The 16579-nt window shown below is 38.6% G+C and overlaps 1 protein-coding gene across 1 annotated transcript in view; it reads right to left on the reverse strand.

The window, feature by feature from the left end:
• TMTC2 (transmembrane O-mannosyltransferase targeting cadherins 2) overlaps nucleotides 1–16579 on the reverse strand; it is a 235982-nt gene that overhangs the window by 55203 nt on the left and 164200 nt on the right. Inside the window, exons 7-8 of the mRNA XM_032106615.1 lie at nucleotides 15722–15800; nucleotides 2926–3047 (exon numbers count right to left, since the gene is read on the reverse strand). Coding sequence (XP_031962506.1) covers nucleotides 2926–3047; nucleotides 15722–15800 — 201 coding nt within the window. The remainder of the gene's footprint in view (nucleotides 1–2925; nucleotides 3048–15721; nucleotides 15801–16579) is intronic.

The following is a 16579-nucleotide window of genomic DNA, read 5'->3' on the forward strand; positions in this document are numbered from 1 at the left end:
CAAAACAGATTAAGTGACCAACATGGAGACAAAACCCCCGTATTTTACTGCCAAATCTCTTCATCCATTTTCCTGTTGAATATTTTTTCAGACCTGCAGCTCAAAGAACTAATTGGAATAAATGCCAATTTTCAATAGATCAAAGATAAAGGAACTTTATTTTTCATTAATGGAGTAACCATCAGAAAAATATTGTGCCATCTCTAAATACTTTGTCATCATAACGTTCTTGCTGTATGTTTATGAAATCCTACAAGTCAACAGGACATCAGCACCATCCTTTCAGCTTATACTGCTGTCAGTATAACGGACATCAACCCTATCTGCACATATTGCCATGAATTTGAGAAGCAACAGTAATAAAGAGAAAAGCGTCAAGAGATAATAAAAAACAAATGTGATGAGAATAGACTACAATTATGGCACAGACCAAGTATAGGAACGTAAGTGTGTGTTGAGAAAGAAAATAAGGATTTATTGCCTATCACAGTGCAGTATTCAGTGTTCAAAGCTGTATACAGCTCTTCTTGCATGAGACACATTCTTCCACAAACACAGCTCAGATGCTCAAGGTGGAATCCACCCCACACATATCTTCCATTTATATCCCCAGAGAAAAGTAAACAGTTCAATTCTACCATAAGGGCTCATGAACATTTTTCATTGCTTCCTTCTAAAAGTTGGGATAATAACACTAAAGTTTAATGCTATACCTGCCCTTTCATAATGAAGGGAAAAATTAAAAAAAAAAAAAAAAATTAGCGGCTCACAATGTTGTACACTTCTGGGACTTGGGGATTTTGCTGTTTTGAAGAAAACTGTGAGACCTTGTTTCTCAGAACCACTGCAAGACTTTCCCTAGCAGACCTCATGTCACACACTCAGCAGTTGAAAAAATTAACCAGAAGAGTACAGAGGAGTACTGGGGTAGGGGGGGTGTGTGCATAATAAAAAAATAAATTAAAAAAAAAAAAAAAATTTTGGATTTTATTAAGAAAACTCTTTACTTCCTGTCCTGGCTCTGGACAGGGTTAACTTTTGCAGTGGCCAAAAGGGGGCATGGCCAGGACCCAGAGGTTATTCCATACCACCTCCCCATCCAGGAAAGGGGGAAGGGGGGTCACTTGTGGAGCGTGGTGGTACAGTCAGGTATTGCTGGGGGTTTCTGTGTTGTGAGCATTCCCATGTGAACTGTTCGCCACTCTCATACACTTCATTATTAATATTGTTGCTCTTACTATTTGTTTTCTTATTTTATTACTGTTTGCAGGTAATTGTTCTTATTTCAGCCCATGATCTTTACCTTTTGTGCCCCCAATTCTCTCCAGCCTGCTGCAGCGGGAGGGAGAGAGAGTAGTGAGAGAGCAGCATGTGGTTTGGAGTGTTACAGTGGGAACACTAAATTGGGAAATACCATTCCTAAACCACAACACTTTCCACAGCAATTCCAATAAATTAGCACTTTTGTGTCGAAGATCTGCTAAGAAGAAACCAGTAACACCGACTTGCTCCTATTATTCTTAGGTGCAAGATATAAAGATATCTGCTAGAAAAGCAAGGCAAATAAGGAAATTCTCCTGTACAACCTACTTGCAGTTCTATTCCAGAAGAAGGTAACCAGTAGGCGCATATATTTGTCAATATCCTAGCAATTTTAACAGTAACTGGAAACTGTTCAAAAAAAAAAAAAAGCCTTTCCAGGATGTGGAACTGACAGGCAGTGGGGATATAACACTACCATCCTGACTTCCATCACAAGCTAAAGCCTTCCCTTGCAGGTAGCTTTTAATCAAACTCTGCATTTAACATTACACAGTAACAGTCACCAGTTTTTAAGTATTTCAAACTATGTTGTCACCTGTTACTCACACAGAAAACTTTTGTTGTAATTCCTTCCCCTTTTCCAAATTCAGATACTTTTAGCAATAATAGATCTGAAATTTATTATGAGCTGTTGTTTTCCACTGGATATCTACCCTGTGTAAAAAGACATTTTTTGCTTGAAGACTGGACAGCAAAATCAAGGCCATAGAAAAAGCTTATCACTAGGTAAAAAGCTGAAGAACTTTAAGTTGAGGAATATTCAGACTGAGGCACAAGGACTGAAGAGCCATAGAGAGGCATATCAGTAGAGCACAGAAAGCAGTTATGAACCCACTACAACGAACAATGAAAGCAAATGTAGAATGGATGAAAATGAAAGAGGATATTAGTCAGAAAAATGTGAACGAGAAACAGAAAACAAATGAAAGGCTGTTTTAAAACAGAATTATTTTAATAAAATATAAATCCATTTTCATCTTCAAAATGTGTTAAAATCAAGGAGGGACTGGCACTTTGCTAAAACTATCATGAGGCTAGTTTAGCTGGAGCTGCAAGCACATCTACAGTCAAAAGTTAAGTAAATTTTACAGAAATAAAGAAGCCCAACTCTTCTGATTTTTTAGAACTAGCTCTTAGTAATTGAGTAGTTCCTTTCACATGCTTAAAGAGATACTCCTAAAGAAGTGCAAATTTAATGCATGAGATTTTTTTCACAAAGTACAGGTGACACCCAGCCATAGGCTGCTTCAACAGCCCTGAGTCAAACACTGAATATCTTACTGAATTAATTCCATTACTTGTCATCCAAAGTACTTATAATAAAGGCTTTATTAACCAGAGAACTCCTTACTGTGCATTACAAAGTTCATGTACCATTATAACTGTTTTCTTCCAGCACAAAGTTGGCACTACTTCAAGAATAGATGCAATGTCTCACAAAAAGAAACCCCAATGCTGTCAAAGTCCTTAATTAAACTGAATGACTGAAATAATGTGACAAACAAGGCAGTAAGCAATTTTCAGGCCAAAGCCTTCCCATCCATTTACCTAACCTACTCAAAGGGCCTGGGACCACTTCCCAGGAGGTGCTGATAAACTCACCGTCAGAGCCAGCAGTTTTCCGTAGGTGAGATGGGCTGGGATGTGGTCGCTCTTGGATCGCAGTGACTCCACATACCAGTGCTCTGCTTCGGGCAGCCGGCTCATTCTCATATAGGCTTCTCCTGCAGGGTCAAACAAACGCTAGTGAGAATGCCCAAAATTCCTCAAGGCTTTCATAATTTATTATCTCATCATTTTCTATGTTTTAAATGTGCACAGATCTTGAAATAGGTAAAGTTATTTGAACACTTGCAATCATACGCACACAAAAAATTCTTGGAGACATCTGAGTGAGGAGATTAAGTTAAGGCCTTATTAGGGCTGAAATAGCATAGTTGAGATGAAAACTATCTTTGGAACACAATTGCCAGAGAGAGCTCCAGTTGCTAGGTTTTAGTCAAAAGTCTCCAAGTAACAGAAATTTTACCTCATCTACTTTAGAAAAGCTACTTCTTTTCCATTACTCTACATTGCAAAGCATGGAATAGCAGCAAGAACATGGAAATTTTGCATTTAATCGTAATAACTCAAGAACCTAAATTTTGTTCTAAAAACTAGGGAAGTTTAAGAAAAAAGTCCTGAACGTATATTAGAGGGAGGGACAAGACAATAAAAAACCTAATCTCTGAATGTAGTTATATTAGGTCATCTGCCACAATTTGTTCAAATTATAACAGAGCATCCATTATTTTAAAATTGCTAGTCTTAAGAAGTCACGTACAAAATGACCAAAACTGGACATTTTTCAAAGTGAAATACTTTATTATGAGAGGCTAAGGCAGGCAGTGTTGAAGAACAATAGATGATGAACGGGATGTCAGAAAGCCTGCTATATTATGTTTTTATATATATTATATATTAGTGTTATACAGATGATTGTTGTCATGAAGTTTCTGAGAAAGAGTTTAGCATACACAGCAAGAGTCTCTTTCTTCAAGAAGCAAACAAATTTCTCAAAGGTTGGAAACAAGCAATATGAAACAAGTATGTAATGTTGAAGAATAACAGCTTTCAGATGAATACTCTGCACTTACACAGCTCTTTCACAAGGGCACTGGATATAAACGTGCCCTCGCCTAAGTCAATGATGGTCTGAAAATTCCTATTGAAGATTCGAGATTTCATCATCGCTGCAGCTGATCCGTTTCTAATAAATGACTAAGTATCTTCCAAAAATTATTAAGTCACAGTTTATCAAATGCTACTACTGGAGGATCAAGAGACTACAGCTGACCCAAGTAAAGATCAGCTAAAGCTGTCTCCAGGTGAGTCACAGCCTCCAGTTCTGCATTACATGGAAATTAATAACTGTGAAGGCATCAGGGACACAGAGGGACCAAAGTTCTTTATTCAAGATTGAAGCCAACTACCACACCCCTAAAACCTGAAGAGAAAGTTTCTAAAAGAGGAAAAATAAGGAACTCATACCATGGGAGCTACTTTATCTCTTTATCTTGAATATTTACAGAGGCTAAGGAAGATTTTCTTTATGAAAGAAAATTGGACAAGGCCAGGTCAGATTTTGGTTTTTCTGTCTTTGTCACCAGAGGAGAAGGATTCCAGGCAAAATATGGCACATAAGTTTTGATTTTTGGGCGTTAGGGTGTGGTGCATGCAAAATGACCAAACTTCAGCCCACAGATAAAATGAGCATGACATGGAGTCAGAAGTCATGCTGAGTCAAGGCTAAGGGAAGCCAACACGATTGTTATCAACAGACTTTTTTCCAAACAGGTCTGCTGTACTTAGAGGCTTGCACCCCTGTTTGGAAAACAGTCTATTTGTTTTAAATCAAAGATCTACATAGCATTCTGTACTCATGCACTGATCTTGGATATCCAATTACATACATTGAAGCACTCAAGTAACTGCTACTGTTTAAGCCCACACTAAAAGAACAGTTCCCTCAAAAAAGCCTAGGCTAAATTAAAAACCAAATCCAAACAGGTAAGAAACCCCAAAAGAGCATGAACATGAAATTCAGTAACCACAACACTGCATGCGATTTTTTCACTATGTCAGCACTCACAAATCAGTGACATAACATTACACCTTATCTGCACAAAGCACTCATGAAATGTTGAAAGGATGGAAGAAGCCAGAAGTCAAGCTATATGCTCCCCTCAACTCCTCCCCCTTGCTGCATGCTTTATGGCAGAATGTTTAATTATTTGATTGCATACTATTTTTCCCACAGGCCCCTGCTTCATTAGTGTACAGGAAATGAGGGATCCATATTATCCTTCTCTTGTCTTCAAGTGAAAAATTCCACCCCAACCTGTTACAGCTTGGCAGAGTTTCAAGCAATTAACAACAAGAAGCTTTAAGAAGTAATGTAAGCAGCCATAAGAGATGGAGCTATTATCTGCGGGTAGTAAAGGCTGAATGCACTGCCAAATTTCAAATAGATCCAAGGTTCTCATCTATTTTTTATTATGTATTCTGATATAAGAAGAGATTAAAAACTTTGGAGTACTTGCAAATTCAATTTTTAACTGGTTTTAAGAGCTCAACTACTTCACAAACTAAACACCTAAAACTTTGAGGATATTTCTGAGTGGGGCACCTAGAAACGAAGCTACAATATGTGAATCTAAATATCAAACTGTAAAGAAAGAAACTTTCAGAAGTTCACAGATGAAAACTGGGAGGAGCTATTGACTTCCCTGAAGGAGAAAGGCCCTTCAGAGAGACCTCAACAAATTCGAGAGATGGGCAATCACCAACCATATGAAGTTCAACAAGGGAAAGTGCCGGATTCTGCACCTGGGCTGAGGCAACCCTGGATGTACAGACAGACTGGGGAATGAGAGGCTGGGAAGCAGTGCCTGGTAAAGGGTCCTGGTCGATGGCAAGTTGAACATGAATCAGCAGTGCCCTGGCAGCCAGGAGGGCCAACCCTGTCCTGGGGGGCATCAGGCACAGCATCGCCAGCCGGGCAAGGGAGGGGACTGTCCTGCTCTGCTCTGCACTAGGGCGGCCTCACCTTGAATATTGTGTGAACTTTTGGTCACCACAACAAAGAAAGATGTTAAATTATTAGAGAGTGCCTAAAGCAGGACAATGAGGATGGTGGAAGGCCTTGAGGGGAAGCCATATGAGGAGCAGCTGAGGTCACTTGGTCTGTTCAGCCTGGAGGAGACTGAGGGGACACCTCACTGCAGTCTGCAACTTCATTGTCAGGGGAAAAGGACGGGCAGGCACTGATGTCTTGCCTTCATTGCTCAGTGACAGGACCTGAGGGAATGGCCTGAAGTTGTATCAGGGAAGGTTTAGGTTGGATATTGGGAAAATGCCCTTCCCCCAGAGGGTGGTTGGGCACTGAACAGGCTTCCCAGGGAAGTGGTCACAGCACCAGCCTGACAGAGTTCAAGAAGGGTTTGGACAATACTCTCAGGCACATGGTGTGACTTTTGGGGATAGTGCTGTGCAGAGCTAGGAGTTGGACTTGATCCTTGTGGGTGCCTTCCAACTCAGCAGATTCTGTGATTCTGTGACTCTTTGCAGGTAATTCTCTATAAATGAACATTTTTTTCTGAGGAACCTGTATCAAGAATTCCTATATTTTGAGTAATTAGAACATAGATTACTACAGAAGGAAGCACTGTTAGGGGGTCTGTTATTAATTCCATCTTCTAAATGAGAAAAAGAAAAGGTTGAAAATTGACAACAGCTCCTATCACTGCCATACTCAAAAACCAGAATAAAATCAAGCAATTTGTAACTGAACCATTAATTCAGTCAAGTGAATTTATGCATTAGACTGATCCAATTTAATAATAGCTATGCCAGCTCGAGATGATTTTCCAACAAAATGTCAGAGAAAACATGTATGGATTGATTTCTGTAATGCAGGATGCATTTGTGTGTCTGAGATAAAAATAAGAAAAATAATATTTGTCATTTACAATCATGCATTCATATAAACTTGCAACACAAATGATTTAGTCATTAGAAAGATAACAGAAGTGTCCATTGGCAGAAAATATGCAAACCAACATGTAAGCAGATTTCTTTATTACTTTAACAATTACTTTTTTTGCAAAATCTTTCAGCTCTCATGCTAAAAATCTGAAAGATCACACATGGACACTTTATTAATAAAACTTGTCAGATCTGTAAAGCTCAACCAAGGTAACAATGACAGAGAAAGAAATTCATGGCAGTGAAAACATTAAGACATAAATGGGCAGTTTTTTCCAGTCCCTAATCTGTATCAACACACAGACGTGCAGCACTGCCTGCACAATGAGTGGTGGTAATAAATTCAATAGACAACTGGAGTAAAATGGGAAAAATCAGTAATTCAAAACTGTTTCCAGTTTTACAGGGGTTAGTTCAGTTAATATCGTCTGAGTTTTATGAACCTATTTCTTGGCTTATTCTACTAGAAAGAGCATATATTATTAAACTGTAATTCTCATTTACTAATGTAGTGCAAGAAAAACACTGATATGCAACCATTTAAAGAAGTGCCTACGAAGTTCATTAACATTTCTATTAATACCTTCAAAGAAATGAGAAACAGGATACCTTTTAGGTAGATTTACCCCACCATAATTAAAATTCCTGTACTCAAGTGGACTTTATTTGCCACAGAGATAGACTACTTGAAAAACCATTCACCAACAGTGTTTTCCAATATTTCCTCAGACTCCCTGGAATTTAAAAATAATTCTTCAAAATAAACAAAATTTAACAAAACCCCACAAAAATAATAAACTAGCCAAAACCTCCCCACTAAAATCATGCCAGGATATTAATTATAATGAAATATTTGATTAACATAGCATTAACAATAATTAACATATAATTAACAATAATTAAAACCCAATAACAATCACAATAAATATTAAATATTTATATTAAATAACAATTCTAATAAAAGATTAGCTTGCTAGCAGCCATTTCCCCTAAAGGTTAATATTTTACTTGATAATTACTTGATAATTAAGTGGAATGTGTTTGTAAGAAAAATAAATTTAAAAAAAGGACACAAGACTTTCCAATACATACCACACATTGTTAAAAAGCCAAACTAGATAGCATTTACATGAATATATGTTACATGGTTCTAGACTAACCTCTCATGTTGATTTCATGTTTGTTCTGTTTCAGATGCATGTAGTCATACCAAGCAAAGGCGATATCCTGGTAGGGAGCATGCCAGACTTTCTGATCAGAAAGTACAATAGAACTATGGATCTAAAAGCACTGCATCTCCACAGGTTAAGGTACCCATACTTTCAGATTAAGAAGCTATGTCCCTCCAGTGATCCTCCTTTTAGGGCCCCCAAAGATATTGCTGAAAAGACAACTGAAAAATTATCTCCATAAAGGGGACAATGTAAGGTAAATCTGCCTTGCATCATCCTTGTATTTGTTAATTATCTGCCCCTCAAATCTCTGGGTGGTAAAATTGTAATATAGAAAATATAAAATTTGACATGGACAAGACACCAGATGTCAAAACACAAAGGAAGATGGAGATGCCCTCTGAAAAGAAAAATCTTTAATATATACACTCCATCAGGATTTAAATTTAATTTTTTCATCATTTCTTTGAATCGGGAGTAAAAACAAGATGCCTTAGAAAATGATGGAGAGCTTTGCATCCCTGTGTGACACAATACCAAAAGGAGTTTGTGTCTTTGACAATGCAACCATGCAGCTTTCTTGTGCAAATCAAGACTGCAGATGTGCCTTACCATAAAAGGACCTCTCTAAACATATGACTTCCCTCTTTTTTCCCTTCGGTACCCGTGCATAAAATAACATAATAAATCTGGAAGCACAGTTTGATGTTATACTATACTGATGTCTAAGACATACTGCAACAGATTAACAGTTTTGGTTACAAATATGCAGTGCATGCACATCTTCCCCGAAACAGCTGAAGCATGTGAACATAATGAGCATCAAGTTCTGCACAGACCAAGTACGTTCTGCGTAGATATTTTTCCTTTTACAGACTAATCTCCTTGAAGATTTCAAGGAACATATTGTATTTTATCAGGGTTTTTGATAGATAGGAGTCAATCCACATTTACTTTGGCCGAGCAAATTCTTATAGGCCTCAATTAGCCAAAGCTGGTATTATCTGATTTAATTAGACCACTAAGCTACTTTTGAAGGAAACACCTAAAGTAGAAAACAGATATAAAGGAAGGGCAAAATAACATCAGTTGCAGCATGGAACAGCATGGATATTGCAGAGCTGCTTCCTGCTGTACAAAGGCTTCCAGTAAAAGAAGTATACTGACAAAAATAGAGGCATTGATTGAGCCCACACAAGATAGGTAATTTCATTTTCATGACAGTATAGGTTTCTTTAAAACACTATTAAGAGAAGCACTTTCCATTAGAACCATACCTAACTGGGATCCCTGTAGTCCAACTTCAGTATTGGACCAAATTTTTGGTCTGCAAATGTTCTGATTATACTTATTTTCATATAAAACCCTGCATGTTTAAAATAAAAATGCATTTCATATTTAGAACCAGCTTTTTCAGACTATTAACTAACAAAACTCAAGCATTTCACATTAAAATACAGATCAAAGAGACAAAAGTAAGAAAATCTGGGAACCTGGGGGAAAAAAACCCCAAACATGGTCTCAAACACTGAATCAATTACCATCTCCAGCAATCCACTGCTGTAACCTTCATACCCAGCTTGAATCCCTCAAAGAAAAGTGAAAAAACAGGAGACACTGCAATCAGATTGAAGATTCATACTTAGAATCACAGAATCATTTAGGTTGAGAAGACAGCACAGATCATCTAAGTCCAACCTTTGACTGAACATCATGTCAGCTAGATCAGAAGAGCATCAAGTGTCACATCCAGGCACTTCTTGAACACTTCCAAGGATGGTGACTCCACCACTCCCCTCAGTAGCCCATTTCAATTCTTGACAACCTTTTCAGGTTGAAAATTCTTCCTGATGTCCAGCCTCCCCTGGCACAGCTTGAGGCCTTCTCCTCTTGTCGTATTGCTGGCTGCCTGGCAGAAGAGACTAACCCCCACCTGGCTACAACCTACTTTCAGATAATTGAACAGAGTGATAAGGTCTCTCCTGACTCAACCCCAGGCTAAATATGCCCAGCTCCTTCAGCTGCCCCTTGTAGGACTTGTGCTCCAGGCCCTTCATCACCTCCACTGCCCTTCTCTGGACATGCTCCAGCACCTCAATGTCTTCCTAGTAGTGAAGGGCCCAGAACTGGACACAGAACTTGAGGTGTGACCTCATCAGTGCAGAGAACAGAGAGACAATAACTTCCCTGGTCCTGATGGCCACACTATTTCTGATACAAGCCAGTATGCCTGGACACACACTGGCTCATGTTCAGCTGTTGGCGACCAACACCCCCAGGTCCTTTTTCTCTGGGCTGCTTTCCAGCCACTCTTCCTCTCCGCCTGTAGTTGTTGTGACCCAAGTGCACGACCCAGCAATGAACCTCATACAATTGGCCTTGACCCATCATCAATCCAGCCTGTCCAGGTCCCTCTGCAGAGCCTTACTGCTCTCCAGCAGATAAACACTCCCAACCCAAATTGGTGTCATCTGTGAACTTACTGAGGGTGCACTCAGTCCCCTCATCCAGATCATCTGTAAAGATATTAAACTGGATTGGCCCTAATACTGAGCCCTGCAGAACATCACCAGGAACTGGCTGCCAGCTGGATGAAGCACTTAGCTACTTAGCTTTGGACACCAGATATAAACTACCACAGTCTGCAAAGTCTCAGAGTGGAAGGGTTAAAGTATCAGGATGAGGGTGGGAAGGGGGAGCAAAGGAAGCCCAGCATTTTATTCCCATCACCATTGGAGAGGACTCCGTTCTTATTTCCGTGGAATACGTAATAAAATGTACATATGAAAGAAAAAAAAATACCCTTTTTCCATTCAAGCTAGTTTTAAAAGAAAAAAAAAAAGACTTGCAATGTACACTTAGTAAGAAATTACCAGCAAAACTTCATGAGATGCATAGGAAGCACACTGATGACTAAAGCTTAGATAAGTGCAGGTACCATACTCTGCCTAAGTTATGATCTGGGGTACATATTTCACAGCTTAATCATCTTTGGATCTTATAAATTAAGTGTTGCTAAGCATGCACAGTAAAACTATACCAAAGGGTTTCCTGGAGTTCTAAACAATATTTCAAATTAATTCAGTAAGAAAGCATCTAATGGGAGCAAGGGGTAAATGGGATAGGAGCCTTAACAATATTAACAGGTTTGTAGAAACAGCCACATCCACCCAAAAGCATAATCAAGTAAAGTGATAGTTATGTTATAATCATCAACACAGAAAGTCTCTCTGCATGCTAAGCCTTTGTACTTATGATACAAACCTCTGCACCAGATGTAAAATCTGGCTCTCCTTTTCTGGTCTGTACACTTGCATATGATTTGTTTTCTGTCCCTGTGCAATCCAGCAGATTCACAAGGAGAAATTTAAACTTTATTTGTGCATCATGAACTGTATTCACTCCTGCAACGTTAGCTTTTTTGTGACTTGCATTTCTCATTAAAAATGTTTGTAAGGCTTCGCCTGAAGCACATTTGAAAATAGACATTCAGATGTTAGTTAGCAAGGGCAGATGAAGTGCATCAAGACATTTGTCTTTATGACAGTATCTAAACCTGAACAATGCCACCCCAACATCTTTCTTGTTACTGTTTGGTATTAAAATAAAGCCTCCATGGTCCACTTCACACCACTTAACTGTCAGGAGTATGAATTACTGTAGCAGGTGGGCTAGTGTGGTTTTAAAAGCAATGTAATACAATCAACTGTACAATATCAGATTTCAAGGAACGCAAAAAGACATCTAGAGCAGAGGCTGATCCTTAAGCAATCCTAATATTGGCATTAAAGTGTTCAAGATCCCATAGGGACCATTTTATCTTTTGACCTCAGGCTTTAATTGAAACTTTAAACAAAACGTATTACCTATTTAATACAGCTGAGCTGGACTCTGGCCTTTGTAGTGCAAGTTGCCATGCCAAGCAAATTAATCTGTGTAACCTTACCATGTACTTTTTAATTTACATCAAAGCAATATGGTATACAGAAAATAAATACCAAGCCAACCTTATACAGCTCGTTAAATAATTATTTTGATTCTAGTTTTAGAGTTTTAATTTTTAGCTGTTTTGGGTTCTCCTAAGGAAAAAAAAATGAAAAGGTTTTATTTCTTGGTACAAAGCCAGAGAAACATATGGTTTCCTTAGCTGAGTTGTTGCACACCTGGCAAAATAAATCACAGCAACAGGAGACCAAAATCTTCCCTGCAACTTTTTCATATGCACAAACTTAGAACATCTGATGCCGGTATTACAGCCCTGTCTTTTGTACCATGAAAAAAATGCAAGTCAAATGGATGCCTGCTTCTTGAGCCATTCTTTTACCCATTAAGAGGCAAGTTACAGAGTGTTTTAAAGGATGAGAGTGTCAGGCAGACTGACACACCAGAGGAATGAGTCACTGGCCCTGTCAGAGCAAAAGGCCAATAGAAGCAAGCACAGGAAAAGAAATGTAACACAAACAGGGAAAGCAGGTGGTGCAAAGGCTTAGCACTGCTGGAGTGTTAATGCTACTGCACTCAGAGTGCTGGAGTTCAAACCTGATTCAGTTTAAACAGTTCATCTCCTGTTTATTCTCTTTCAAGTAGGTCATGTATATCATACAGGAGAAAAAAAACCTTCCAAAATATCTTCAATTACATGAATGAGTAATTATTAAAAATTAGAGGAAGCACTATTTCCTTATATCACATGCCAATATGTGGCAATATGTGCACCACTCAACCAAGCAAAGAGATTGCCAGAGACTGGGAATACATTCATCACAAATAACAACCACAGCAGATAATCGTCAAACTGTGACTACTCCTGGATTTCACAATAAGCTGTGAAGACTATTTCCACATGTAAGGAGATGGGGAAGACTACTGCCTTCTGCTACTTCCCAAGCAGATGGGGAGCACTCCCCAGTTTCTCCCCCTTCCTCCCCAGCAATGAGCTTACAACAAGCGGGCACATCTCAGTTCCGGTTTATGCAGTTGCAAGCACACGAGACAGGACTGGCCTATTTCAGTTCCTCTAGTCTCCCTTTTAAAGGCAAGAAGTAGGCAGACAAGTTTATGCAATGCTGTTTATCAAAGAAAGTGTTTTAGTGAACGTGTTTATAATTCTGTCTTGAACATCAAAACAGAAATAAACACTCCAGTCGGCCTTCTGATACTCAGTGACACAGTATGGGATGCAAAGTGGATGCACTCCTGATAATGGATGCAGTTGCCTTGTTCTCCTGTCACACAAAGCAAAGAGATGACTGAATAGGCATTTAGGATTTATCTCACCCAAGTTGAGCTACTAAGTCTAAGTTAGTCATCTCAGCTCCTTTTAGAGAAGAAGTATGCTTGCAGGGATTATGTGTATAATCTTAAATAGATGTCTACATCAGATGGGCTTCATTACTCCCCAGAGGTATGGTTTTCTTTCCACACTATAAAGAAGCATAGCTACCTAGCTCTGTCTTGCCATCTCAGGTAGGAGAGACTAAATGCAGTCACGTAGGCTTATGTAGACAAATCCAGAACAGCTTTGAACAAATCAGTCTGAGTCCTGTTAATATAGCTGCACTGCATTCTATTCAAGTCACTACCCAACTTTATGTGGCCTCTTGGTTTGCCTTCACAGCATAACCTACAAGCAACACTTCAGCAATCAGTATGAATCAAGTTCTGTCTTCCCTGCAAAAGCTGCCATCACAACAGCAACCAAAATACAAATATATGCTATGGTAACGGTAAGCTGAAATTCTCAGAGCTCCACAAGGAGCTAAGGTACACTCAGTTGACCATAACTTGTTGTGCCACCAGGACAGCCATGAAGTGCTGGCAGCAGCTTAAAGGAAGCAGAAACCAGAGTCCAGACTATGGAGTGAAGGGAGGAAGTATAGCAGGAGGCAACCCTGGGCAAAGGACTGAGCTAGGCTTTGTGCTTTTGTGAGTTAAAAAAATGCAAACCCCAGGAACAGAGAGAACTTGGACATGACAGACTGTGCTTACAAAGGAAATTGAGAAAGGCCTCCCAAACCTAAAAAAGCAACCAAAAATAATTAAAAATCTGAAGAAACTTATAGGTCATAGTGGTTGTAGAGGAAGCATCTATTCATTGGAAAAGAAAAAGGGTAGCACAAGCCTGCTTTGCAATGGAACAAGCATTACATGCTAGAAACAGCACTGGTTTATGTTTCCCAATTTTGTATTCTGAGGAAAAGAATTATGAAAAATGTATCTACACTAAAGAGGGCAGTCAAACTTCAGAGGATTTGCTGGAGCACTGTAGTATTTCAGCAGTCACTACAGGACACCCATAGTAAGCAGAGGTTTAATTCACACAGTGGTGACTGTTGATACCATGACCAAATTGATCAGCAAATGTTGATAAATAAAACTGATAAAACAATAATTTCACTAAGACTGACAATGAACAAAAGTGTATGTAATAATCAATTAGTGCAATTTACGGATTTTAGCCGTTTGCATCAATCTGGTAAAGCTTAGCATCCAGGGAGAAGTAACTCTCCATTGAACTGCATGAACTGCTAAGAAAATGTTTAGACTGACATTAGATACTCTGTCACTGTGGCAAGAGAAGTATTTAATTTAGCATTTACATTTACATTTTTCAAACATATAGCATTAGTTACAACTATAATTTTACTTTTTCCTGCGCCCTAGTACTTGTAAGGTGCTAATAAAAGATGCCTTTCCTAAGTAGCCAATAACTGTGTCAAACCAATTGGTATCAACCAAAATATTCCCTTGTATGCTTGGCATTGGCAGGGGGGAACCACACAAAACCCCACATGCTTCCTGTTGATCCTAATTGTTTCCACATATATATTTTAATTGCTCCACTTTGAACTACTTTAAAGTAAAGGTTCTTACATCCTTTTCTATCCCAAACAGGAGAGTAGTGGGCCAAACACTGAGGTTGCATAGCAGAAACACATGTGCTTTGAGAGAGAATTCCACTTACAAGCATCTCTAAAACAATAAGAACCAGCCCTCTTGTTTTTGGAGCTGAGTACTATAAGTAATACCTCATATTATCTTCTTTCTTTTATCTGTTTAATGTACCCTTTATAAAAATGCAATGAAGAATATAAGGAAATGAAGTTAAACAAAAAAAACACCTCACAGATAAATTGATTTTTTTTTTTTTTTTTTTGCAGCACTCAAGGGACTCTTAAAATTTTGAAGGAGAGATAGCTGGTCCTGGGAGAAGAATAAGAAGCATTCTCTCATTGCAGATGTCTAAACTAAAGTATATCAGCTGGAAATAAGTTTTTTGGCACATCCTAAAATAAAAAAGTACAGCTATCTCTGTGGGTGTGTTTGGATACCTTGTTGGTTTACAAGGCAATTCAACATCTAACACCCACACACACGTGGGCACATGGGACCTCCACAGTAGTGGATGAGAGATTCTGGAGACAAAGAAAAACCCTAATCCATGCATTCTAAATGTAAAACTGCTGCATTGACACTCTTAAAGATATCCACTATCTAATAGTCTCATCATTTATTGTGCCTTATCCAGCATTGCAGTTGCTGGTATTTAAGCTCTGAACCTAGCTTGGCTTTTATCTACTGAAGGTAATTATTTTTGGGTTTTATTAGCTCATTAATTTGAGCACCAGTTGCCTGGATAAGGTCTTTTGTTTCACCCTCTCTCCTCAAATATCATTCTGAAGCACTAACAATGCACTTACCCATCATGTTATATAAGCTCTGTGGTGCAAACTGCCTTGGCATTTTCTGTATTGCTTCTTTGTACACTGTAAGGGCCTCCTGAAAAGAGACACACAGGTGGGAAAACATAGACTTAAAAGCATCCTTTCAGATGTAAAGTAAAACCAACTATCTTCCTTCCCCAAATGAAAGGTGCAGGGATAAAGAAAACATATCAGCATCAAAAATGCCACAGAAAGTACAAAGTTTCTCCTTTTAAAATGTTTTTTTTAACCTGGATTTTAACAAATTCAGTGAGGCTTACAGACAAGAGATCAAGTTAGTTCCAATACTGCAACTTCTTTTCCAGGCAAAAGTAACAAGAACATTTTTTTATACCTCTTAATGACCGATGAGTTTATAAAAATAAAATTCTATAGGCTGTCAAAGAAAATGGAGTATTATTGAACTGCAGACAAAGCACTTTCTGATTATTAACTACACTAAGCGACCTAAAAATAAAGAAATCATTGTTCACTGCCAAATAATAACAAAGCATAATCCTCACAACTGAAGTCTGCTCCACAGAAAGAATGAGATGCCCTATAAAGTCAAGAATGCCAAAACTCGAATCCCTTTGCAAATATGCTGTGCCTTAAATTACCTGATCACACATTTATTCATTCACCACTTTGGATGCTTACAGGTCAGTCTGTTAGCTCTGCATCAAAGTCACAGTTTATGAAGGCTGCAATGACCACCAGGAAGAAATCTGAAATTTTATATTCTTAAAAGCACTTGTATCTGACAGGCATTGAACTCCAACTCTACACTCTATCAGCTGTGCAGACAAAATGCTGCTCTTCTCTTCTCTGTACATATGAATTAGCTGTCCATGT

Source organism: Corvus moneduloides, chromosome 4 (assembly GCF_009650955.1).
Source record: "Corvus moneduloides isolate bCorMon1 chromosome 4, bCorMon1.pri, whole genome shotgun sequence".
Taxonomy (NCBI): Eukaryota; Metazoa; Chordata; class Aves; order Passeriformes; family Corvidae; genus Corvus; species Corvus moneduloides.